Below are 27,992 nucleotides of genomic sequence, written 5' to 3' on the forward strand. Positions count from 1 at the left end.
GAAGTGTGCTATTTGGCAGACCAATCCAAACTCATCTATCGGCATGTCCAGCCCACTCATTATCTCAGCCTATTATGGCTTGCGAGAAGGTTGTCAACTTTTTCTGTGGCTAAACCAACTAGGCTCGTAATTTAACAATTTATTCGTATTTACAGATGGCATACAAGTTTGTTTGTAAGGCACATGAAAGTTCACATGTTCAAGAAGGCATTTCTACCCCAAAACACATTTTGATTAAAAAAATAAGTTTACATTCAAACGGCTCTCTTGTTAAGTAGTGACCTGCGACATACGCCTGGTTTCCTGAAACGGGTCACAAGTGTGGAAAAAGGGAAGGGGTCTGAATACTTTCCCGAATGCACTGTATTTAAAAGATCTATATCCGAGTGAAGGGAGTTGTAAAGTAAGAATTGAACATGTAAATGTTCATTCATTGTCGGAACATAGGGTTTGTAAGTTTACAAATTTATTTTAACGTTTACATTTCATGTTTCACGCATGGCTTTTCTTACAATCCTAACAATTTACATATGGATTTTCTTACAATCCTAACGATATGTATATTCAACCTTTTTGGCAGCTATCTTGCTCCATACAAGTGGGGTTTCAGAAAATGCGGAACCGCAGATCACTCCAAAAGTAATTAATAATTAACGATCTGCTTAACGTGGACATATTTTATGCAGAGTAAACCCTCTTGCTTCACATATGCTTCTCTTCTCTACTACTAGTACTACGGGTGACCAAATTCCGTCCAAAATAAACGACCACACAACTGGTTTGTAGGGTCACTGCGAGATATCTAGTCTTCGGAAATATGACACTTTTTCATCTGATTGCAGGTTGGATCGGTTATTTGCTTATTTGCCTGCTTGGTTTGATTTTGATCGCGTTTCTATGTTTTTGTCTTTACATAAAATATATTCATCTGAAATATGATCACATACCGGGACCACCAAGGGATAGGTGAGTCAGTATTATGTAACTTGAATATTTATTTTAAAATGCTTTAGCTAAATGTTAGTTTCAACTATATTGAGAGACGACATAACGCATCAGATTTGTTGATAAGGAACTACATTAGGTGAAAGTTGACCTCAACAGCCGTCAGGGTCGCTGTTTCACCTGCCTTTTTCCTTTTCACTAGGTGAAGGTATCACTCATGTCATAACCTCCTTATTTGTCATTTATGGATTAATTTGTCTCTTGTTCTCCCCCAGTTTTATATTTGGTCATTCCCCAACCTTGCTGAGGGAGATGCGCAATGATCGATTTGTCCACGACAAATTTCTGGAATGGTTTGTTGAATGCTACACACACATTGAATCAGGTGTTGTTTATCCTGGGACAATAAATAGAGATATATTTTATCTTTGACAGGTCTGAGACATATGGACCGGTCTACCGTATCAACGAAATGCATGTTGTGGTGTTGTGTGTGACCTGTCCTGAAACCACCAAGGTATACCTGATAAATTACTGTAATTATAATCTCTGATGGACTGACAACGTAAACATCGGGCCAAATAAGCAAGATTTTAGTTCTGGGTTAACCAAGATTAGGTTAATTATACATTTTACCATGTTAATTTCTGAAATTAAAGTGCTGTAAAATAACCCATTACCCCAATTGCCCCTTCAAACCAAACTGACACTTTGCTTTGTCTCCACAGGAAGTTCTGATGTCACCTAAGTACCCCAAAGACTCACTGGTCTACAAGCGTCTCTTCAACCTGTTTGGACAGAGGTGAGTCCTCTGTATAATTAATGTTATCTAAATATACTTCCTACTACTATTTATTGTGATAATGTTTTGGTTGGTACCAACTCTTTCAACATAATCCCTCCTAATGCTGGTTTTCGCCATGCTGGTCACTGGTCAGTTAATTCAGGTTTAGGGTAAATACTCTGTTGTCCTTCTTCTTCATAGGTTTTTTGGAAATGGCCTGGTCACAGCACAGAATCATGATGAGTGGTACAAACAGCGAAGAATAATGGACCCTGCCTTCAGCAGTCTGTAAGTCACTTATCCATTTCACATGGTGTAATAATCCATTGATCAATCCATCCAGCCATCCATCTGTTCATCCATCCATCATTGCTGTGTATTGTTAGGTACCTGCGGGGTCAGATGGGTGTGTTCAACGAGAGGGCAGAGAAGCTGATGGATAAACTGGCAGACATGGCTGACACCAACACAGCTGCCAACATGCACCACTTGTTCAACTGTGTGACACTGGATGTCATCACTAAGGTAACGTTCACTTCCTGTTCCCCTCAGATCACCACACTGCACTTACACTTTATTCTTTCTGTTATAAAGCTACATTTGTTTGTATATCTGACAGTAAAATTGTCATAACAGGCAGTTTTTTGCTAATGACAACTGATAACACACTCATTACCTAAGCTATATACAATTTAGTCTCACCAAGCCAATGTGCTAGCTATAATTAGCATAACTAGAACCAGGAGTTTTACCTTATCATGTTGTAAGATGTTGTCAATCCTCTGTTTTTATATCATCTGTAGGTGGCGTTTGGAGTGGAGCTGGATCTGCTGAATAAGAGTGACTCTCCGTTTCCCAACGCTATAGAGATGTGTCTGAAGGGAATGGTCCACTATCTCAGAGACTTCACCTTCCAGGTAAATAATGACATCAAGTATTTTAGGGATGCTTCTCGAGAATGATTGCTTATTGAATTTATCTATTTGAAATCCTACAGTTTCATCAGATAAAATCCTATTTTATAAGAAACAAATACAGTTAGAACATTGACACTCATGAACAGTTTGTTCTAGTCTCTTGTTGCCGTCCTTCCAAGTAGGAGGCCTGTAAGATGTGGCTAAATGCACCATAATGCGTTTTACAGTCACAGTCCCTAGATGGGATTTAAATAAATGGTCGGATGTCATATTTCTAGCTCTACCCAAAGAACAAGAAGTTCATCAACGAGGTGAAGAAGTCTTGTCAACTGCTGCGTTCGACAGGCAGACAGTGGATCAACGAGAGGAAAATGGCCGTCCAAAATGGAGAGGACGTTCCAAAAGACATCCTCACACAGATCCTCAAGACGGCTGACAAAGGCATGTTGTAGTAGCCTGATCCTAGATCTGTTCGTGCTGTCTTGCCAACTCCTGCCACTGTTCAAGACAAGACGGCACAAACAGATCTGGGACCAGGCTAACATTGGAAACCTTTTACCTGTGGCTCTGCATGTAACATTGTGAGACAAGTGTTTGCTAAAACAGTCATGTTATTGATGAGGTTCAGTAGCACTATTGTCTCAATGCTGTAAACTGATATATATATCCATCATTTCCGTGTGGCTCAGTTGGTAGAGCATGGTGTTTGCAACGCCAGGGTTGTGTGTTCGATTCCCACTGTGGACCAGTACGGGGAAAAAATGTATGAAATGTATGCATTCACTACTGTAAGTCGCTCTGGATAGGAGCGTCTGCTAAATGACTAAAATGTAAATTTCAGAGGAAAACATAGCAAACGATGACGAGGAGCTTATGCTGGACAACTTTGTGACGTTCTTCATTGCCGGTACGTCTCCCTGAAACAAGTGCTATACTTTTTCTATAATGTTAGGAGAATTATGTTCTCAATGTTCAATTAAAATACTCAGTCTGTAACCCGGAATTTTGTAAGATTCTGGTTGAATGAAACAGACAGAGTCCCAGCTTACAAGAGGCAGAATGTTTATTCACGAGAACGTTCTGATGTCCATTGTACAGAGACATCATTATATACCAGGCTCCGTATTTACGCACACACATACACACAAACATTAAGGCCCCAGATCTCTTAACACTGTAGATCATTACCCAGCTGACAGTTTCATTCCTCTGAGATTAGGGCTCCTCCCTCCCATATCATAAACCCTCAGAGTTCTAGCTAGGTCAGTCAACCACAGTTTAACAGTTCTTGGTGTTTACTTAAACACACAGACACTCATTCCTCTCTTATCCTAGTCCAACCTCGTTAGACTTATGCTTAACCCTTTAGTTACCCATTCTACATGCTATAAAAACCATATCCCTAATAGTTAAGTTTCAGGGTAGAATTATTTAATCATTACATTCAAACATATAAATCCCTTAATATAAATATATATACATATATACACTGCTCAAAAAAATAAAGGGAACACTTAAACAACACAATGTAACTCCAAGTCAATCACACTTCTGTGAAATCAAACTGTCCACTTAGGAAGCAACACTGATTGACAATAAATTTCAGATGCTGTTGTGCAAATGGAATAGACAACAGGTGGAAATTATAAGCAATTAGCAAGACACCCACAATAAAGGAGTGGTTCTGCAGCTGGTGACCACAGACCACTTCTCAGTTCCTATGCTTCCTGGCTGATGTTTTGGTCACTTTTGAATGCTGGCGGTGCTTTCACTCTAGTGGTAGCATGAGACGGAGTCTACAACCCACACAAGTGGCTCAGGTAGTGCAGCTCATCCAGGATGGCAAATCAATGCGAGCTGTGGCAAGAAGGTTTGCTGTGTCTGTCAGCGTAGTGTCCAGAGCATGGAGGCGCTACCAGGAGACAGGCCAGTACATCAGGAGACGTGGAGGAGGCCGTAGGAGGGCAACAACCCAGCAGCAGGACCGCTACCTCCGCCTTTGTGCAAGGAAGAGCAGGAGGAGCACTGCCAGAGCCCTGCAAAATGACCTCCAGCAGGCCACAAATGTGCATGTGTCTGCTCAAACGGTCAGAAACAGACTCCATGAGGGTGGTATGAGGGCCCGACGTCCACAGGTGGGGGTTGTGCTTACAGCCCAACACCATGCAGGACGTTTGGCATTTGCCAGAGAACACCAAGATTGGCAAATTCGCCACTGGCACCCTGTGGTCTTCACAGATGAAAGCAGGTTCACACTGAGCACATGTGACAGACGTGACAGAGTCTGGAGACGCCGTGGAGAACGTTCTGCTGCCTACAACATCCTCCAGCATGACCGGTTTGGCGGTGGGTCAGTCATGGTGTGGGGTGGCATTTCTTTGGGGGGCCGCACAGCCCTCCATGTGCTCGCCAGAGGTAGCCTGACTGCCATTAGGTACCGAGATGAAATCCTCAGACCCCTTGTGAGACCATATGCTGGTGCGGTTGGCCCTGGGTTCCTCCTAATGCAAGACAATGCTAGACCTCGTGTGGCTGGACTGTGTCAGCAGTTCCTGCAAGAGGAAGGCATTGATGCTATGGATTGGCCCGCCCGTTCCCCAGACCTGAATCCAATTGAGCACATCTGGGACATCATGTCTCGCTCCATCCACCAACGCCACGTTGCACCACAGACTGTCCAGGAGTTGGCGGATGCTTTAGTCCAGGTCTGGGAGGAGATCCCTCAGGAGACCATCCACCACCTCATCAGGAGCATGCCCAGGCGTTGTAGGGAGGTCATACAGGCACGTGGAGGCCACACACACTACTGAGTCTCATTTTGACTTGTTTTAAGGATATTACATCAAAGTTGGATCAGCCTGTAGTGTGGTTTTCCACTTTAATTTTGAGTGTGACTGCAAATCCAGAACTCCACGAGTTGATAAATTGGATTTCCATTGATTATTTTTGTGTGATTTTGTTGTTAGCACATTCAACTTTAAAGAAAAAAGTATTTAATAAGATTATTTCTTTCATTCAGATCTAGGATGTGTTATTTTAGTGTTCCCTTTATTTTTTTTAGCAGTATATAATACAGTTGAATTCGGAAGTTTACATACACCTTAGCCAAATACATTTAAACTCAGTTTTCACAATTCCTGACATTTAATCTTAGCAAAAATTCCTTGTTTTAGGTCAGTTAGGGTCACCACTTCATTTTAAGAATGTGAAATGTCAGAATGATAGTAGAGAGAATGATTTATTTCATCTTTCATTTCTTTCATCACATTCCCCGTGGGTCAGAAGTTTACATACACTCAATTAATATTTGGTAGCATTGCCTTTAAATTGTTTAACTTGGGTCAAATGTTTCGGGTAGCCTTCCACAAGCTTCCCACAATAAGTTGGGTGAATTTTGGCCCATTCCTCCTGACAGAGCTGGTGTAACCGAGTCAGGTTTGTAGGCCTCCTTACTCGCACACACTTTTTCAGTTCTGCCCACAAAGTTTTTATTGGATTGAGATCAGGGCTTTGTGATGGCCACTCCAATACCTTGACTTTGTTGTCCTTAAGCCATTTTGCCACAACTTTGGAAGTATGCTTGGGGTCATTGTCCATTTGGAAGACCCATTTGCGACCAAGCTTTAACTTCCTGACTGATGTCTTGAGATGTCGCTTCAATATATTCACCTAATTTTCCTAACTCATGATGACATGTATTTTGTGAAGTACACCAGTCCCTCCTGCAGCAAAGCACCACCGCAACATGATGCTACCACCCCCGTGCTTCATGGTTGGGATGGTGATCTTCAGCTTGAAAGCATCCCCCTTTTTCCTCCAAACATAACGATGGTCATTATGGCCAAACAGTTATATTCTAGTTGACAGAACGCGTCTCCTTCCTAAGCGGTATTACAGCTGGATGGTCCCATGGTATTTATACTTGCGTACTATTGTTTGTACAGATGTACTTGGCACCTTCAGGCGTTTGGAAATTGCTCCCAGGGATGAACCAGACTTGTGGAGGTCTACAATTTTTTTCTGAGGTCTTGGCTGATTTCTTTTGATTTTCCCATGATGTCAAACAAAGAGGCACTAAGTTTGAAGGTCGGCCTTGAAATACATCCACAGGTACACCTCCAATTGACTCAAATGATGTCAATTAGCCTATCAGAAGCTTCTAAAGCCATGACATCATTTTCTGGAATTTCCCAAGCTGTTTAAAGGCACAGTCAACTTAGTGTATGTAAACTTCTGACCCACTGGAATTGTTATACAGTGAGTTTTAAGTGAAATAATCTGTCTGTAAACAATTGTTGGAAAAATTACTTGTGTCATGCACAAAGTAGATGTCCTAACCAACTTGCCAAAAGTATAGTTTGTTAACAAGACATTTGTGGAGTGGTTGAAAAACGAGTTTTAATGACTCCAACCTAAGTGTTTGTAATTTTCCGACTTCAGCTATATATATATATATATATATCCATCTTAGTAATATAGTTTTTCCCGCTCAAGTGAAATTTGAAGAAACAACAGTGACATTACATTAGTTTGTTTTAATCATGACAGGGCAAGAGACAACAGCCAATCAAATAGCTTTTGCCGTCATGGAACTGGGAAGGCTGCCAGAGATATTGACGAAGTAGGACTTGTTTTCATCATTTCTATTTTCATTATTGATCCTTTCTGTAATAAAAACAGGTTGGTTGAGTTTGTGAGTGTCTCTGACCTCTCCAGGGTGAAGCAGGAAGTGGATGACGTCATCGGGATGAAACAGGAAATCAGCTTTGACGACCTGGGGAAAATGACCTACCTGTCTCAGGTAAATGATCTACCGGTCCCAGGTCCGTTTGTGCTGTCTTGTCATTGGCCTGACAGTGACAGCAATGGAGCTACAAACCAGATCCAGGACTCAGAATTGGAACTGACATCTATAAACAGAAACCATATTGTACGTTATACAATGTTTTACGATGGCTGATAGAATGGCGCTGGAGGAGATGGCTGTCATTTTACGGGCTCTCAACGAATTGTGCTACTTTGTACTACTTTGTAGCACAATTACTCCCCTGGAACTGGATGAAGATGTTTTCTTCAACGAGTCGTACGCAAAGGATATAATGCTGATACTCAACACTGAGGGCTCTCAGGGGTGTGTGCTTAGTCCCCTCCTGTACTCCCTGATCACCCACGACTCCAACACCATTATTACGTTTGCTGACGACACAACAGTGTCACTGACAACGATGAGACAGCCTATAGGGAGGAGGTCAGAGACAACAACCTCTCTCTCAATGTGAGCAAGACAAAGGAGCTGATTGTGGACTAAAGGAAAAGGAGGGCCGTACAGGCCACATAAACATTGACTAGACTGAAGTGGAGCGGGTCGAGAGTTTCAAGTTCCTTGGTGTCCACATCACCAACAAACTATCATGATCCAAACACACCAAGACAGTTGTGAACAGGGCACGACAACACCTTTTCCCCATCAAGAGACTGAAAATATTTGGCATGAGTCCCCAGATCCTCAAAAAGTTCTACAGCTGCACCATCGAGAGCATCCTGACCGGTTGCATTACCGCCTGGTATGGCAATTTCTCGGCATCTGACCAGAAGGCGCTACAGAGGGTAGTGTGTACGGCCCAGTAGATCACTGGGGCCAAGCTTCCTGCCATCCAGGATCTATATACTAGGTAGTATCAGAGGAAGGCCCCCAAAAAATTCAAAGACTCCAGCCATAGTCATCTCTGCTACCGCACGGCAAACTGTACCGGAGCACCAAGTTTATGACCAAAAGGCTCCTTAACAGGTTCTACCCCCAAGCCATAAGACTGCTGAACAACTAAACTAATCAAATGGCCACCCAGACTATTTACATTGACCCGCTGTTTATTAGCTATGCATAGTCACTTTACCCCTATCTACATGTACATATTACCACAATTACCTTGACTAGCCTGTACCCCCACACATTGCCTCTGTACGGTAACCCCTGTATATAGCCTTGCTATCTTATTGTTACTCTTTTGTTTTTTTACTTTAGTTTATTTAGTAAATATTTTCTCAACTCTTATTTTTCTTGAAACTAAATTGTTGGTTAAAGACTTGTAAGTAAGCATTTCAAGGTAAGCTGTTGTATTCGGCGCATGTGAAAAATAAAATTTGATTTAAAACGTATTACTAGTATACTAATATACTATTTATACAATACTTGTACTATATTAACAGCAGTTGTGTGACCAACTGGATGTTAACCCGGTTGATCTGCATGCTGCAAGACTGTATTAGCCGGCTGAGCTAAAGCCTAGGCATTGCATCCCATTATCAGAGTTGTTTCCACTTCATTTCAACCCAAAAAATCTATGTGATGACTTGGAAAACTGATTGGTTTTGCAGAAATCCTTTTAACCTAAATCAAATGACATGGTGACAATTTTTATTGACAATTTTTATTGATTTCAAGTTGAATTTACGTTTACAACTAAATCAAATGTAAATCAAAACTAGATGTTGAATTGACGTCTGTGACCAGTGTGATTCAGTTCAGGGAGCTAACGCAAGTGTTCAAGTCTCAGGTCAGGTAACTCTTCACATGGTTAATTAATCAGCATGGTGTGTTTGATTCATATCATCTCCCCCCCGTTAGGTTTTGAAGGAGACTCTAAGGTTGTACCCTACAGCACCAGGCACTTCTCGCTTCATCCCCAACGACATCGTCATCAACGGCATCCCCATCCCAGCAGGAGTCTCATGCGTCGTGAGTAGTCACCTCAAAAACAATGTGGATGAGTGATGAGTGTTATTGTATGTTAAAAGGATACATACTAGCAGATACCCATAGACTTCGTCATTGCGCTAACGCTAGTTAGCATTTGCTCGGGAAACTACCTCTAACTTCCTTCATACTGGACACAGAGACATAAAAATAGTATCCAGGAGTTCATCTGACTCTGGAGGAAAAGTATCCCTTTAATATCTCTAAGTTTAGTTGTGGTGTTAACATGTGATACGCTGTGGTACCTCAATGTAGTAAAGGAATGAAGTAGCCTAGTCTAAGCCAGTATGGCTCATACCTCAATGTAGTAAAGGAATGAAGTGTCCTTGTCCAAGCCAGTATGGCTCATACCTCAATGTAGTAAAGGAATGAAGTGTCCTTGTCCAAGCCAGTATGGCTCATACCTCAATGTAGTAAAGGAATGAAGTGTCCTTGTCCAAGCCAGTATGGCTCATACCTCAATGTAGTAAACGAATGAAGTAGCCTTGTCCAAGCCAGTATGGCTCATACCTCAATGTAGTAAAGGAAGGAACTCTGAAACACCCAAAGTGGTTCTTCACTCTGAATATGGGTGTTTTTAAGAGAGCGTTGTGAAAACCCATTTTGGGGGTTCAGTGAATGTAAAAGGCTGCATCAAAACTCTAAAATGGTGTTTCTCATACAATCAATGGTTTACAAATGCAAGTCATTTCAATGATTTGTTAATTTAATTTTACTAAAGTAATGTAAATCCAACTGAATATGTTACTCAAAATGTAATGATCTTTTATGAGGATAACCAAAGTGAGAGACAATAGATTGATTGAACTCATTGGAAGTCTTTGGTTTTAATCACGTTGCATTTCTTATCTTGACGCATGACTCTGTTTTTAGAGGATTGTGGGTAATTCAACATTTTTAGACTATGATTCTTTCACACAATGTTGTTTACATGTTTGAAGAAAGAAGCCTATATTTGGTATTAAGCAGTTTGTTGTGTAATGGATCATGATGAGCGGATATCAAAACTGTGAGGCAATTTGACGTTCAATGAGGACAGCACCCATTCCCACATAGACAAAGGAAATGACACCAAAAGAGAATGGATCTAATTCTGCTCTAAACAGAACTCGAAACTCAAAATAGTGTTTAACCTTTTCTGTTAGTGCTCCCTGTCCCCGGCAAGGTGTTGCACAATATTTGATTTAGTGGTGTTACAACACACCATGTTATGTGTGTCAATACTCCAGCAAAGATAAGGTTTTGTCTCCTTCAAGTTGGTGGCAGCTGTAACGGATTGGCAGTCGTGGTGAAGGAATGAGGCACAGGAAGCAGCGAGCACAGGGTAGTGGCGTATTTAATGTACACTCACTACTGAAACAAAATATTCCCAAACACAGGGGAGAAAGTACACACGGCGTAAAATAGCGCCGACACGAACCTGAACCGTTAACATAGAAATAATCCCGCACAACACGGAAGCGGACCAGCTAACATAAATAGCTCCGCTAATTAACCACACTAAACACAGGTGCACAAAACCAAAAAATGGGAAAACCAAAAAAGGGAATCAGTGGTAGCTAATAGGCCGGTGACGACGACCACCGAGCGCCACCCGAGCAGGAGGGGGCGCCACCGTCGGTGGGAATCGTGACAGCAGCTCAGTTGCGACTAGTTTGTGTAGCAATATTGATGTTACTCATATTGATGTTACACAGGAAACGGACACCAGTTGTTACGTACTTTATTAATGTGCTGGTTGACAACATGCCTAGTAAAGTTTGCTTAACTATATATCTTTGTCTGTCATGACTACAACACAAAGCATATTGAAACATGATGACAGCGGTACTCAAAAGAACCTGGATCTCATCGATGTAAATGAAGAATACATCCCAGGCGGCAGTTTGAAAAAGTGCTGCGTTTACAGGCTAGTCATCGCGCCGAACGTCAACGTGACTCTGTGCTAAAAACTTAAAGTGATCAATCCACGCAATAAGAAAACCTACCAAGTTGAGTTCATCGTAGTCAACAAGAATGTGCACAGGCCCATTCTAGGCAGTAAGGCTATCCAGTGTCATGACGTTGGCCTGTGGGTAAGGTTTATGACCCCCCCCATAAATACCTTTCTCCCTTCCCCTCTCTTACTGACCCTACTGAAGGACTGCTGTCCTGTTAAATATAGAGAGTCTGGGAACATCAAACAAATGGGGAAAGGAACCATATTTACATAATAAAACCAGTTGGAAATATGCTTGATAACGTAATGAGTATGGAGGTCAGTTCATTGTTATCTGGGACATTATGATTGATGACATGACGACATAAACTGTACCTGAGAAAGTATACACCCTCTAGTTATCAGAGTCACATCGAATTGTTATGCAATTGAAATGTTTGATATTGAAATTGTTTGTTAGGAGATTAAATGTAATTTTAGCTTTCAAATGAGAGAATTGGGTTTTCATAAGGAAAGTGCCCTGCTCGATCAGTGGCCCAACCCTGTGAAGAGACATGGGGTTATAAACGATGAAACACCTCCTTTCCCCCTCTCCACTATATAAGCCTTTGACGAAAAGATAACCAGTTAGTTCCAGTACGGGAGGTCTGCAGCCTCTACGTTAGAAGGACACACATATCAAGGACAGAACTAAGCCAACCTCGGCGTGAGCTATGGTATGAACTGGTATGAACTTTGAGCTTATTCACTACAGAAGTGATACTTCCTAGCCGTTGAGTTAGCCGCTGCTAACGTGGGCTAGGAAAGGACGGACGACGGATCCAGTCTAACAACCAGACGAAGATACCACCACGTATCCAATTTACCACCAGAGACATTCTTCCACTACAGGAAGATCTGTTGGCCAACCCGGCCAGCATCTACGACCAATCTACCGAAGCGCAGCTCAGAGTAAATATTTATTGCATTTTCCTTTTCCAAATGGGCGGTAATTTAGAATGCATAAGATAATGTATTTACGACAGCATAGCTGCTGTTTCTGTGTTCCTAAATCTTCCCGCCCTTTCATTCAAGCCCAACCCCCTTTCCTTTGTGTAACCAGCTTTCATACAGGTTCCGTTCACCAGGGGTGAATTCTGTATGACATCATTGGTGTTCTGTGTATTTGTAATTCTGTGTGATTAGTTAGGTATTTAGTAAATAAATAATTAAACCCAATTTTACAGTGCCTTCTCCACTGTTAGCCCAGAGTATACTCTGCTTCCTAAGAATTTAACATTGTTCAATGATCCGGAAAGGGTCTGAACAGACATATTTGGCGCACCCTGTGTGGACTCTAAAACTAGGCCGCACGTTTGGGTAATTTCGATAACATATGGAGCCCCCGTGCGAGGAATCTAAACTAGGATGAAGCTTTCATTTTGATTCAGCCTATATAAAATTGAAAAGCAGATTACATAATATACCAAGTTGATTATATACATTATGGGAATTGTAGACCGGAATTATTGGTGCATGTGTGCTCTGGAGAATTGCCTCCGTGTTGTGCTCTGAGGTAGTCAGTGGCGAGCATAAGCTATACAGTTCTGTAGGAGGACTGATAAAGCTATCTGAGAAATAGCACGTTTGGCCAAACGCTGGGCTATTTCTGCCTCGCGCGTTTCAGACGCGTGTTGGCTAGGTCATTATTAATTTCTCGAGCGAGGACAAAGACCCAGCCGATTGAAAGTTAGGAGAGATTAGCTTGACCAGCTTATAAGTATCTCTCTGTCTGTCTCTCGCGTTTCGATGCGAGTAGACCAAAGTCCTGCCCTGGGTACTTCCGTTGATTTCAACGTGTGCCAGCAGACTCCCCTATGAGAGTCACCAGTACTTTCCTTCAAATAATTAGTCAGGTGACACTCAAGTCGTTACTCATGATATCAGATTTACATTCTCAAGTGGATCTTTTAAAAAAAAAAATATCCAAATTGATGAGTTTTCTAAATGAGACATTGTAATCTTTTTTCCACATTAACTTAGATGAATAAACCTCTCAGGTTAATTAAAGTTGAAATCCCAAATACCCTATACAGGTTTGATTTCCCTGTAGCTCCCAAAATCCCAAATACCCTATACAGGTTTGATTTCCCTGTAGCTCAGTTGGAAGAGCATGGTGTTTGCAACACCAGGGTTGTGGGTTCGATTCCCACGGGGGGCCAGCACAGAAAAAAAATGTATGATATGTATGAAATGTATGCGTTCACTACTGTAAGTCGCTCTGGATAAGAGCGTCTGCTAAATGACTAAAATGTATGTAAATGTAAATTAAAATTGATCAATCAGTAAAATTTGGTTTTTGCAAAACCCATTCAGTAATCCAGTACTGACAGAAGTCCCGCCCCAGCGGGAATCCCATGTGGCTTCGGCCCAAGGAAGAAGTGTACCATAGTGGGGGTGTTCCCAACATTTGAACTACTGTTTACACTTATGATATCCAATCAATGGAGATTGTATGGATTATCATCTCATTCAATTTAATAAGTTAAATTGTTGAACATACCTTAATGTTCTTCCAATCAAATGAGACACTTTTAAAACTTCTCATAATAACCTGGATGAAGCAACCTCAGGTTAATTCAAGTTTAATACCCAGATAGCCTACCCAGGTAGGATTAATCATTGGCATTGATTAATTCATTCAATTTGCTTTCGCAAATTCATTCACATCCAACTTCCACATTACTGGTACAGTACTGATGGTTCGTCAACATCTATAAATAGATTAAACTTGTCTTTGCAGCTTCAATGAATTCCAAACCCAAACATTGAAAAAAAATAGGAAAATTTTTCCTCTAAATGTTTCTAATAATGTGCAAGCTACCAAAGGAGGTGGTCACCACTCCTCCGCTAATTAGTGAACCTCAACCCATAAAAGGATCGATCTCTGAACTCAGCAGGGATACCAACCCTAATTATGACATTAGCGAAAACACAACCGAAATTGCGAACGCTCTCCAAAATCAACCATCAAACACAGGCTTTGTGACTGTTCTCTTCACTTTAACATTCTGCTAGTCGAGGAACTGTGTTTGAAATCGGAACAATTAAAAGTAATTGCAAATACTTATGACGATGAACGAGCACAAGCTCTTCAACAAAATCGTCTTCTACAGGAACAAAATCATATGCTACAGGAACAACTCGATTTAGCCAAAACTAAATACGATGATGTCCACGCCAAACTAGATAAATCTGAAGAGTTATCTACAAACAGGAGCGCTCAACTTGACAACATGCATGCTGTTTTGTTGAATGTTACTCAAAATAACACGGTACTCCTCAAAGCGCTGCAGACCAAAGACGATCAGTTAATGAACACAGTGACAAAGTTGGATGACAAATCAGCAGAACTTATTGAAGTCGCTGACCAAATGAATGATGAGAGAACTCAGGTGATGAGGATGGAAATATTGATTTCTAAGCAAGCAGAGGAAATCTCATCACTGAATCTCTCGCTCCGTACTCAAGACCTCTATCTGCAAACCATGACAGATAAGTTTGAGACCGAAAGGAGCAGGTGTGACACTCACGTGTCCAAAATTGGTACTCTAAGCGCTCAAGTGGACTCTGCAATGCAGCAGAAGACCACCCTTAGGTACCATCTGGAGGAAGTCCAGAATGGTCACGCCCTACAGCATGACTACCCATCCAAGCAACCGGAGTCCGGTACTCAAAGGAGTGAAGACGATAGGTTTCAGACATTGCCTCCATCATGTGTCCCTCAGCCTTCTCCTCTTGGCCATTCGGCACTGAGTAACATGGAGCCTCTTGGCCAACAAAGCCAAAGCTTGGCTTCTCCTCTTGGCCTGTCGGCCCCAATTTCTCCACAGGATGAAGCCAACCCTCTCCGCCCGCTTGGCGTGGAATACCTTGACAAACTCATCAAGAATTTCCCCACCTTTGACCCCGTTCCAGGTCAGCCAAACGATACTGAGACGTTCCTAGCTGACATAGAGCACGCGTTGGATGGCTACCCGAACGCTACGGGTTCTGACAGGGTTTACCTGTTGAAGCGAACGTCGAATAGACACGTGACGAGGTTCATTCGCCTACAACAGCAACACGTGCTAAATGACTACGCTAAACTTGCCACAGCTTTGAAATTAGAATTCAGTAGTTCTGCGACTCGCAAACACGATAGCTCACTGGCTAACACGGTCAAACAATCTCGGAACGAACACCCACAAGCTTTCTATCATAGGCTTCGTTCAGCTTACTTTGGCCTACTCACGGAAACAGGAATGGAAGAGCTGTTACCATTCAAACAAATGTTTCTGTCGAACATGTATCCCACCTTCATTACCTACTTGGGCCCTGCAGCCCACGTTGGCTTGCCTATCTTACAACTCAGAGAGCTTGCAAGCACAGCTTTTGAGGCATCAAAAGCTCGCAACGCTAAGAGCCCTGACCACTCGGTTTTGAAGTTTGACCAGGAGCACTCACTCCAGTTAGAGGGTGCATTATCAGGTATTGGAGCGTCGAGAGCTGACGCACAACAACAGTTTCTACCACGAAACCATGATTACAATAACCGCCGTGGTCGAAATAACTGTAAAGTACGTCGCCTTCAAAACGACTACCGCTACAATCGACCCGTTCGCTACGTTCCTGCACCCAACCCACAAAAAGTGTCAGAGCACAAGGGTAACAAAGGGTTGAAGGACGATCAAAACGTAGACCAATGTTCTCCAGAAGTCCCACTATGGGAAGAACTTAAGCGAGAACAATTTGAGAAGCCCACTCAAAATCGGAAAAGTCAATCTGCTTCCGTCTTGAACAGACATGGCACATCACGTCGTTGCGAACGACCACTCCACTTTGTGGGGAATATGTCAACTAACCGCGAATCTAAACGGCCATACCAGGAAACAGTCCTGGAGGACTGCTTAGCTTGTCATGCGCTAATTGATTCGGGTGCGACAATATCACTCATCTCTCAAACATTGTTTGATGATCTCAAAAGGGCTTTGAAGCCAACTAAACGTTGGTTAAAAGTGGAACGATGCGACACTACACTTCGAGGGGTCACTCAGACTACCTCGCCTCTCACATTGAGAGTCATGCTGAAACTACACTTCCAGGACGTATCGCTCGTTCATCCTGTGTATGTTACCAGCCTCGAAACTGTAACCCTGCTACTTGGAGCAGACTTGATGGATCGGTTACTCCCATTGATGGATTGGAAAACCAACCAGGTATGGTCACAGGCCACAGTGCCTTCTCCACTGACCACACTGTCTTCCCCTAACGCTAGCTGCAATGCAGTCATTCACGAGGGGTATCTGTCAAAAGCACCCCTTGGGAAAAAGACGTTTAGAAACCTCTTGGTGCAGAATCCGATCCAACACATTCCATTAGCCAATCTGATTGACCATTCTTTTCATGATTTCGAGCCAGCTGTCTCTGTGAATGAGCAACTTCCCTCCTTCTTGCAGTCGTGCAATACGGAAGTTGAGATGAACTTCTCTTGCCCTTCGGACACTTCCGCAAGCACTGCGGCCGTCTCAGCAAGAAAAACATTGATGCGCAGAGTACACCCTGCTTCCGATGATACACCTTCTGCTTTGTTGGGGACTGTCACCCCTTACAATGACACTAATGGCGTCAGTCCAGCAACTGACCCGATGACTCCCACTGGTGAAACACTTTGCGATATCACAGACCGATATCCTCGTCTCAGTTTGCAGGTACTGAAGAGGTTGCCACACGCGGTCGCGGTGGTGACTGACAGACCTCGACAGCCACTGAGGGTGTTGACGCACAAACACCAGGAGATTTGGTTGAAAGGTTACAGCCATTCTCATAATAACGCGGCCACTGACAACTCGTACATAGGGTCCGACCTTTTCGTTTGCGCCTCGGACACCAACACCACCCGCTGGTGGGGGGGTCCCGAGACACAAAGGGGGGGAATAGTAGCCCAGACCCATGATGAGCCTCATCGAGGCCGGTGGGGGGGTCAAGACTACGGACAACACCGTACGAGGCCGCCAGAGCATAAATCAAATCTAGTTGTAAACTCCCCTATGAGAACAGTGAGGAGCAGACAGGCCCCTAGACGGGGGTTTTCTTAGAACACATCTAAGATAGTTCTGAGGTGTACCACACTGGTCGTAAAGGAAGTCCAGTGGACTTGTCCACCTCCAAAACAAATGGCAACAATAGTCATTCCTTGCCATGTGTAGGTTCAACTACAATACAACTAGTAATATGCTCCAATCATGTGTTCCGGTAGATAATATTTCAGAATAAATCGGTAGGACAACTGGACCCCTTGAATACCAGTGCCAATACCACAGTCAGTCCAGCAACACTCAGTAAGAGGATTAGTAACCTCACAAGTTAAATTGCTATTGATAATAGCGACATAGGAGTCACTCAGAGTGCAACACGGGGAAGGGAATCTCCAGTGCACTCTTCCAATGGTTAACACATGCCACTAATAAATAGAACCCTCCGTTCAGGAGAAAAGTTATTAGAAGTCATGAAGCATGATCACACCACGTACGACTGGTCTAATACTTAGAGTACTTCCGTCGTGAGGTTAGCTCCTCCGTGGATAACATAGCTATGAAATAGACTTCATACCTAACGCCACTACAATAGTGGAAGACACCGTGACTTGTAGAAAACTACTACAGACTCCCTTGACACCAATTCTGACTGACCTCCAGGCATTGACCGGAAAATTACCTGACTACGTCAGACTCATTCTGAACAAGTTGTAATCTGCCAGAATACTTGGTTTTCTTCCCTTGACATGCGCGATTGTGTAAGCATAAACGCACATGCACAACGGAACATCCAATTAGGATTTATGCTAGGATCACTTAAGGGTCCAAGCAAAATACCAGCCTTAGTAAAGTTGAACATTTACTTCTAGGCCTTTGACTCTACAGCACTCACCAGTTTTCTAACCAGAAGTCCATAGGTCATCCTGTAGACTGCCCAAAACTAGTGCCATACAGCTGTAGACTTATCATATAGTTGTCAACTTAGGATAGTACCCTAAGCGCCACCCCGCAAATTAGGAAAGCCCTAGATATGACATTAGACAATGCCATGATAGGGTCATTTTGCCAAGACCATGGACGTAGATAGAATACAGTCCAATTAGATGATTAAGGTGGCATAACTATTTTGTTTTGTTTATGCTTTCATTAATTTGTTTCATTTTCTTTGGCACATAGAAAGTGATAGAGCCATAAACAACTCCCCCATACAACCATCAGTTAGTGCCACAACGCCGCTCATTTGGGAGGAAATGTAATGATATATTTCATGAGTGTGTGTGCGTTGTTAACATCTGCCTAAGTTACTGCCCAGATATCCCAGTCTGGACGACCAGACGACGGGTCCGGAACGGCGATCCCAATCCGGACATCCGCTGCCGAGTCATGGAACGGACATCTTCATTTGCAGAGACCCTACCCGGGTCGACCACCAGAGGGGGGACTGCAATAGCAACCACCAACTGGACATCTGCTGCCCAGCCTTGGAGCGGACTTCATCATTTGCAGACACCCTACCCGGGTCGACCGCCAGATGGGGACCACAACGATGATCCACAACCAGGACAACCCACGTTCATTTTTATGTTGGTTTATAACATGCAATTTAATCGCAAGATTGAACCCAACATGGGGGGACTGTCATGACGTTGGCCTGTGGGTAAGGTTTATGACCCCCCCCATAAATACCTTTCTCCCTTCCCCTCTCTTACTGACCCTACTGAAGGACTGCTGTCCTGTTAAATATAGAGAGTCTGGGAACATCAAACAAATGGGGAAAGGAACCATATTTACATAATAAAACCAGTTGGAAATATGCTTGATAACGTAATGAGTATGGAGGTCAGTTCATTGTTATCTGGGACATTATGATTGATGACAGGACGACATAAACTGCACCTGAGAAAGTATAACCCTCTAGTTATCAGAGTCACATGGAATTGTTATGCAATTGAAATGTTTGATATTGAAATTGTTTGTTAGGAGATTAAATGTAATTTTAGCTTCCAAATGAGAGAATTGGGTTTTCATAAGGAAAGTGCCCTGCTCGATCAGTGGCCCAACCCTGTGACGAGACATGGGGTTATAAACGATGAAACACCTCCTTCCCCCCTCTCCACTATATAAGCCTTTGACGAAAAGATAACCAGTTAGTTCCAGTACGGGAGGTCTGCAGCCTCTACGTTAGAAGGACACACATATCAAGGACAGAACTAAGCCAACCTCGGCGTGAGCTATGGTATGAACTGGTATGAACTTTGAGCTTATTCACTACAGAAGTGATACTTCCTAGCCGTTGAGTTAGCCGCTGCTACCGTGGGCTAGGAAAGGACGGGCGACGGATCCAGTCTAACAACCAGACGAAGATACCACCACGTATCCAATTTACCACCAGAGACATTCTTCCACTACAGGAAGATCTGTTGGCCAACCCGGCCAGCATCTACGACCAATCTACCGAAGCGCAGCTCAGAGTAAATATTTATTGCATTTTCCTTTTCCAAATGGGCGGTAATTTAGAATGCATAAGATAATGTATTTACGATAGCATAGCTGCTGTTTCTGTGTTCCTAAATCTTCCCGCCCTTTCATTCAAGCCCAACCCCCTTTCCTTTGTGTAACCAGCTTTCATACAGGTTCTGTTCACCAGGGGTGAATTCTGTATGACATCATTGGTGTTCTGTGTATTTGTAATTCTGTGTGATTAGTTAGGTATTTAGTAAATAAATAATTAAACCCAATTTTGTATTGCTGATTCAACTTGTTAGCCAGGGTTCGTGAACTTTCATTATGAGACTGAAAATAAGATAAGGGTTAATATTGACTGCTATCGATGTAAAATATTACTAAGTATTTTAAGAGTATATTCGGAAGATAACGGCTCTATAAACGTTCTTCTGTGGTGCCCCGACTTTCTAGTTATTTACATTTACATGATTAGTGTCACAGTATCTAACGAAGGTGGCGCCCCTCCTCGGTCGGGCGGCGCTCGCCGGTCGTCGTCGCCGGCCTATTAGCTGCCACCGATCGTTGTTTCTGTGTCTGTTGGTTTTGTCTGTCGATCCCGCACCTGTTTTGTGTTTTTCATTAGTGGGGGGTTATTTAATGTGTATTTTCAGTTGGGGTTCTCGTGCGGGATTGTTCGTTTGTTCATGAAGGACAGTTGTGTTACCTCCGATTTAGGAAGTCATTATATTGCCGGGCTGCGCCCCGCGCGCTGTTTGTTTTTTTGTGCGCTTCTTTGATTTCCTTTTTTTTGAGAGAAGTGTTTTCTCCTGGCGGACTTCGCCACTCGCCCTGTGCCCAACGGCTATTGCGACTGGTATTGCCTATTAAAACTCAGTTGCTCCGGCCCTCTGTCTCCTGCTCCTGATTTCATATATCCACTGGTCCTAGACGCTCGTGACAATTAGCTTAATCAGGTAATATTAATTACAGAGAAATCATTTTATAAATTAGCATGTCATATCATTTAATCCGGCATAGCCAAAGACACGACACCAGGCAATGGAGTTGATTACTGTGCAGCATCACAACATCCTGGCCATCGAGAAAACAACAGGATCCTGGACTAAAGAGCAAATTAAACAGGAGTACTCTGATGTAATCCAGGGAGATGGATGCCTACCTGGCAAACTGAAGCTGCAAGTGGGTGAGCGAGTGGAGCCCGTCCAGCTGCCAAAGAGAAGAATGCCAGTAGCACTATATAAACCACTCAAAGAGGAGCTCAGTGGTCTAGAGAAAAGAAGGATGATAAAAGCAGTTGAAAAAAGTACAGATTGGATTAGCAGCCTGATCGTAGTGAAGAAACCGTCTGGAAAACTAAGTGTGTATTGATCCGAAGCCTCTCAACAAGGCACTCAAGAGGAGCCATTACCCACTTCTCATTATTGAAGACGTGCTGCCAGATCTGAACAGAGCACACGTGTTCTCTGTTTGTGATGTAAAAAATGGATGTTGGCATGTGGAACTGGAGGAGGAATCCAGCTATCTCGCCACGTTCTCTGCTCCCATGGGATGCTACAGGTGGCTGCTCATGCCAGTGGGAATCAGTCCAGCCCCAGAGATCTTTCAGATGAAGTTGAACCAGGCAATGGAAGGTCTTCCAGGAGTCAAACTCATTGCAGATGACATCCTGCTTGTGGGAGAAGGAGACAACGATGAAGCGGCGACTCTGGACCATGACAAAAACCTGAAAATGCTCCTGGACGGATGCAGGAAGCTCAATATCAAGCTGAATCCAGAGAAGCTGCAGCTCAGGCTGAAGGAAGTGCCCTACATTGGCCACCTGCTAACATCAGAGGGGTTGAAAGTGGACCCAGGAAAAGTGACAGCCATCAAACAGATCAATCTAGAAAAAAGAAACGCACACCTATAAAGGCGAGGTGCTGGCTAGCGGAGCAGTGTTTGTGATGATACCCTGATGAAGACAGCTTAGCTGTCGAAACGTTGGTTATTAAAATTTTTGCATCTGAGCTCTTAGAGTGTGCGGCTTTCCTTTATTTTCTAGCCATCAAACAGATGCCTAGGCCTACAGATGTGCAGGGGGTGCAGCGCTTCCTGGGCATGGTAAACTACCTAGCTAAGTTCTGCAGCCACGCCACGGAGCTCTGCGAGCCACTGCGACAGCTAACACACAAGGACTCACTGTGGGAGTGGTCAGAGAGACATGAGCAGGCTTTCAATAAAATCAGGGATACCATTGCACAGACACCTGTGCTGAAATACTACAACCCAACAGAGCAGCTTGTACTACAGTGTGATGCTTCAGAGAGTGGGTTAGGAGCAGCCTTGGTGCAGGGAGGACAACCAATAGCAAACGCCAGCAGAGCCCTGACAGAGTAATGGGAAAGTGGAATCGGCAGTGAAAACAGCAAAAAGACTGATGGCAAAGAGAGCAGGTGCTGACCCATACCTGGCCATGCTGGATCACAGAAATACCCCGTCACAAGGAACAGACAGCAGCCCTGCAATGGTGCTCATGGGAAAACGTACAAAGACACTACTTATAATGAGTGAAAATCTTCTGAGACCGAGGATGGCAAACTGTCATCTGGAGAAGTTCAAATAAAGACAGCAGAAACAGGCAAAGTACTACGACACCTCTGCTAAGGATCTCACAGAGCTGCAATGAGATGACAGGGTGAGAGTTCAGACACTCACAGGACAGAAACAGTGGTGGCAGAGGGTCACAGTAGTCAGACCTGTGGAGCAAAGGTCCTATGAGGTGAAGACAGAACAGGGACAAGTCTTCAGGAGGAACAGGCGACCCCTGAGGAAGAGCAGAGAAATAGAGGAGGATTTCCCCACTGTTGAGGAGCCTGGTACAGAGCCAGTAAACAGAGGACGAGCTGACGCCCAGCAGGGTGCTGAACACAACCTAGACGTGGACGCTGCACCTCAACAAGAAGATCCAAACATCTCAGGTCAAGCACCTCCTGATGTAATCAACACTCCCCACACAAGGTCTGGTAGGGCCATCCGAAGACCTATACACCTGAAAGACTTTGTGCGAAAGTAAAAATAATAATAATGAATGGACAGTCAGAGACAGTAAACAAATATTCAGTTCACATTCCAGTTTTTTGCAGACTACAAGCCAAAGTTAGGTGGAGTCTGCCTTTGTTGTTAAAAAAGAAAAAAGAACATGTAGCAATATTGATGTTACACAGGAAACGGACACCAGTTGTTACTTTATTAATGTGCTGGTTGACAACATGCCTAGTAAAGTTTGCTTAACTATATATCTTTGTCTGTCGTGACTACAACACAAAGCATATTGAAAGAGTTTTGGTGTTACAATGCACTTCATTTTAACAGTGTAGTCAACACCTCCATTAACTATTTTGGGTGTGGGTGTACTTATTTTATTTCCTAAACTGTCTTAAATTTTTTATGTTTGCCTCTATCTTGTCTGTTTACAGTTCAGTTCGTATGTCTGTGGAAGGTTGGATAAGTTCTTTGAGGACCCGCTGAAGTTTGACCCAGAGAGGTTCCATCCAGACGCTGCCAAGTAAGTCACACGATATGTTTTTATTGTTTTATTGTTTCTTTACAACATTTGAATTGATTAAAGCAGAACTTCTCTCGTTGAAACCGGCATACAGTACATTCAGAAAATATTCAGACCACTTCACTTTTTCCACACTTTGTTATGTTGCAGCCTTACTCTAACATGTATTTAAAAAACAATTTTCCTCATCGATCTACACACAATACCCCATAATGACGAAGAAAAAAAAGTTTTTTAGACATTTTTGCAAAATTGAGCTCAGGTGCATCCTGTTTCTTCCATTGATCATCCTTGAGATGTTTCTACAACTTGTTTGGAGTCCACCTGTGGTAAATGAAATTGATTGGACATGATTTAGGAAGGCACATACCTGTATATATAATCGAGGCAAAGATGAACGGAGCAAAGTACAGAGAGATCCTTGATTAAAACCTGCTCCAGAGCGCTCAGGGCCTCAGACTGGGGCGAAGGTTCATCTTCCAACAGGACAACAACCTTAAGCACACAGCCAAGACAACACAGGAGTGACTTCGGGACAAGTCTCTGAATGTCCTTGAGTGGCCCAGCCAGAGCCTGGATTTGAACCTGATCTAACATCTCTGGAGAGACCTGAAAATAGCTGTGCAGCAACGCTCCCCATCCAACCTGACAGAGCTTGAGAGGATCTGCAGAGAAGAATGGGAGAAACTACCCAAATACAGATGTGCCAAGCTTATACCCAAGAAGACTCAAGGCTGTAATCGCTGCCAAGGGTGCTTAAACAAAGTACTGATTAAGGGTCTGAATACATATTTAAATGTAATATTTACAAAAAATTCTAAAAACCTTTGCTTTTTTGCTTTGTCATTATGGGGTATTGTGTGTACATTGAGGGAGAAAAAACGAATTTATCCATTATAAAATAAGGCTGTAACGTAACAAAATGTGGAAAAAGTGAAGTGGTCTGAATACTTTCCAAATGCACTGTTTGTGACATCGATATTAGTCAGAAACATTTATTCCAGTGCCAAAATTAACTAAAAAGTGCAAGTAGGTTAACCTTTTACTGCAGTTGGCTAGATCAGGGTCACACAGAATGATTCTTGGTAGTATTAAACAAATTTACAAATTTACAAGGCGACTCCTTGATGCTGGCCTTCTAGGCAGAGTTCCTCTGTCCAGTCTCTGTGTTATTTTGCCCATCTTAATCTTTTATTTTTATTGGCCAGTCTGAGATATGGCTTTTTCTTTGCAACTCTGCCTAGAAGGCCAGCATCCCAGAGTCGCCTCTTCACTCTTGACGTTGAGACTGGTGTTTTGCGGGTACTATTTAATGAAGCTGCCAGTTGAGGACTTGTGAGGCGTCTGTTTCTCAAACTAGACACTCTAATGTACTTGTCCTCTTGCTCAGTTATGCACCGGGGCCTCCCACTCCTTCTATTCTGGTTAGAGCCAATTTGCACTGTGAAGGGAGTAGTACACAGCGTTGTACGAGATCTTCAGTTTCTTGGCAATTTCTCGCATGGAATAGCCTTAATTTCTCAGAACAAGAATGGACTGATGAGTTTTAGAAGAAAGTTATTTGTTTCTGGCCATTTTGAGCCTGTAATCAAACCCACAAATGCTGATGCTCCAGATACTCAACTAGTCTAAAGAAGGCCAGTTTTATTGCAGTTTCAGCTGTGCTAACATAATTGCAAAAGGGTTTTCAAATGATCAATTAGCCTTTTAAAATGATCAACTTGGATTAGCTAACACAACGTGCCATTGGAACACAGGAGTGATGGTTGCTGATAATGGGACTCTGTACGCCTATGTAGATATTCCATTAAAAATCCGTAGTTTCCAGCTACAATAGTCATTTACAACATTAACAATGTCTACACTGTATTTCTGATCAATTTGATGTTATTTTAATGGACAACAAATGTGCTTCTTTTTCAAAAACAAGGTCATTTCTAAGTGACCCCAAACTTTTGAACGGTAGTGTATGTAGTTGATTTCGCCCACTAACACGGGATAAACAGCTGTGGTGATTGCGCTCTATCCGATGGCAGAACACAGACAGTGAGACAAACCTGCCCTCTAGCGCAGTGGATCAGATAACATGTCGCGCATTTTTTACTTGAGAAATACTGCACTAAACACCTTAGCTAGATGTAAAATTGCGTGACTAAAACCTTGTCAACAAAAAAACACAATTAATTACAGATTTCTTGAGTTAACTTGGACTCTTTTGAGGAAGTGATACTGCCTTTGTTCCTGTGGTGTCTCATGCAGTGGTGGAAAAAGTACCCAATTTTCATACTTGAGTAAAAGTAAAGATACCTTAATAGAAAATGACTCAAGTAAAAGTAAAAGCCACCCAGTAAAATAGTACTTGAGTAAAAGTCTAAAAGTATTTGGTTTTGAGTGTCCAGTAAAAGTATAAATCATGTAAAATGTCTTATATTAAGCAAACCAGACGACACGATATTCTTGTTTTTTTTTATTTACGGATAGCCAGGGTCACAGTTCAATACTCCGACATAATTTACAATCAAAGCGTTTGTGTTTAGTGAGTCTGCCCAATTAGAGGCAGTAGGGATGACCAGGGATGTTCTCTTGATAATTGTGTGAATTACACAATTTTCCTGTCCTGCTAAGCATTCAAAATGTAACAAGTATTTTTGGGTGTCAAGGAAAATGTATGGAATAAAAAGTACATTATTTCCTTTAGGAATGTAGTGGAGTAAAAGTAAAATATAGATACCCCAAAAATTTACTTAAGTAGTAGTTAAATGTATTTTAACTTAAGTTCTTTACACCACCTGGTCTCATGGGGGACAAACATCAGTAACTGTCACATCGAACCACACCCCCAAAAAATACATCTTATTTTTCTTAATGAGCAACAGAAAAACACATGCGGAACTAACAGACATGTTGTGTTTGTTTCTGTCCTGAAGACCCTATTACTGCTACTACCCCTTCGCCCTGGGACCACGCTCATGTCTGGGACAGACCTTCGCACAGGTGAGCAGACTGTCCATATGAAATACATTGAAACAACTTTATTTGAGAGTGTTCTCTGCTGATCCTATTATCCATCCTATTTAGATTACTCCTGGACTTCTGCCTCCAATATAGACTTTTTTTATTTTTTATAGTTGAGCACACCAGATTTGTCATCCTTTAAACAGATCTGTTGTTCACAGATGGAGGCCAAGGTAGTGATGGCCAAGCTGCTCCAGAGGTTTGACTTCAGCCTGCTGCCTGGCCAGTCCTTTGACGTCCTGGACACTGGGTCTTTGAGACCAAAGAGTGGAGTGGTGTGTAACATCAGACACAGAGGACAGACACCCGCAGCCTGACCTGACTGGGACCTGAACATGACTAGCACTTCTCTATAACTTGTCTTATTCCTTATACTTTCTAGTGGAGCAAATACCCTCTGTCTTATTCAAATATCTAGCTATTTTTAATGAAAATGGATTTTGAACAATTGTTTATTTTTTGTATCAATGGTGAAATAATATCTTAAATATAACGGTTCTATGTGATGAAGAGTTACTAGGACAGACTTGACATAGGAGTGTTTATATTTGTACCGATTCCTTGTTGTTAATGCACCCTTATCATGTTGTTGCTCTGCAGTATACCATTAATCACATAATATAAAGGTTACTATGCAGTATACCATTAATCACATAATATAAAGAGATTTATAAAGTATAGTTTAACTTCTTTGATTAACTTTCTAACCAACATTACCACTCTGTTGGAGTGAATTTACTATATTTTAATAAAATAATTTACCAAACATCACTGAGCTCCAGAAAGTTAGAATACTTTTATCCACAAGGTGTCGCTGTGATCCTGCAGACAAACCAAGAACATTCATTCTCATGTTTTGTATCTTTCTTGTTTACACCCATAAGACCTTGCTTTTTTCAATTTTTACTAACGACATGACACTGACTTTGAGTAAAGCCAGAGTTTCTATGTATGCGGATGACTCAACACTATACATGTCAGCTACTACAGCGACTGAAATGACTGCAACACTCAACAAAGTGCTGCAGTTAGTATCAGAGTGGGTGGCAAGGAATACGTTAGCCCTAAATATTTCTAAAACTAAAAGCATTGTATTTGGAACAAAACACTCACTAAACCCTAAACCTCAACTAAATCTTGTAATAAATAATGTGGAAATTGAGCAAGTTGAGATAACTAAACTACTTGGAGTGACACTAGATTGTAAACTGTCTTGGTCAAAACATATTGATGCAGTAGTAGCTAAGATGGGGAGAAGTCTGTCAGTAATTAAGTGATACTCTGCCTTTCTTAAAAACACTATGAACAAGGCAGGTCCTACAGGCCCTAGTTTTGTCACACCTTGACTACTGTTCAGTTGTGTGGTCAGGTGCCACAAAAAAGGACTTAGGAAAATTGCAATTGGCTCAGAACAGAGCAACACGGCTGGCACTTGGATGTACTCAGAGAGCTAATATTATTAATATGCATGTCAATCTCTACTGGCTGAAAGTGGAGGAGAGATTGACTTCATCCCTACTTTTATTTATGAGAGGTATTGACATGAATGCATGAATGCACCGAGCTGTCTGT

General features: G+C 42.4%; 1 protein-coding gene across 2 annotated transcripts; it reads left to right on the forward strand.

The window, feature by feature from the left end:
- The first annotated feature begins 696 nt into the window (after positions 1-696).
- LOC115175113 (cholesterol 24-hydroxylase) lies at positions 697-27,191 on the forward strand. 2 transcript variants are annotated; one of them, XM_029734310.1, is made up of 15 exons: positions 698-966; positions 1,221-1,298; positions 1,381-1,462; positions 1,674-1,747; positions 1,931-2,017; positions 2,116-2,254; positions 2,533-2,646; positions 2,925-3,087; positions 3,488-3,553; positions 7,195-7,267; positions 7,363-7,447; positions 9,272-9,382; positions 23,317-23,405; positions 26,333-26,399; positions 26,582-27,191. In XM_029734310.1, exons 1-15 carry the CDS (start codon positions 818-820, stop codon positions 26,735-26,737), a joined length of 1,533 nt encoding a protein of 510 aa, XP_029590170.1. In that variant the 5' UTR covers positions 698-817; the 3' UTR covers positions 26,738-27,191. The 2 variants fall into 2 exon arrangements, with proteins under 2 accessions (XP_029590171.1, XP_029590170.1); XM_029734311.1 differs by lacking the exon at positions 3,488-3,553 and having other exon boundaries at positions 697-966.
- Positions 27,192-27,992: the final 801 nt, after the last annotated feature.

The sequence above is a fragment of the Salmo trutta genome, chromosome 35, assembly GCF_901001165.1.
Source record: "Salmo trutta chromosome 35, fSalTru1.1, whole genome shotgun sequence".
NCBI lineage: Eukaryota > Metazoa > Chordata > Actinopteri > Salmoniformes > Salmonidae > Salmo > Salmo trutta.

What these genes read in the sequence shown, in the direction of transcription:
- LOC115175113 (XM_029734310.1), top strand. Translation starts at nt 818, where the DNA reads ATGACACTTTTTCATCTGATTGCAGGTTGGATCGGTTATTTGCTTATT. An exon ending in GACCCTGCCTTCAGCAGTCT is followed by an intron (nt 2,018 to 2,115) that starts GTAAGTCACTTA and finishes GTGTATTGTTAG; the next exon opens with GTACCTGCGGGGTCAGATGG. An exon ending in CTGCCAGAGATATTGACGAA is followed by an intron (nt 7,268 to 7,362) that starts GTAGGACTTGTT and finishes TGACCTCTCCAG; the next exon opens with GGTGAAGCAGGAAGTGGATG.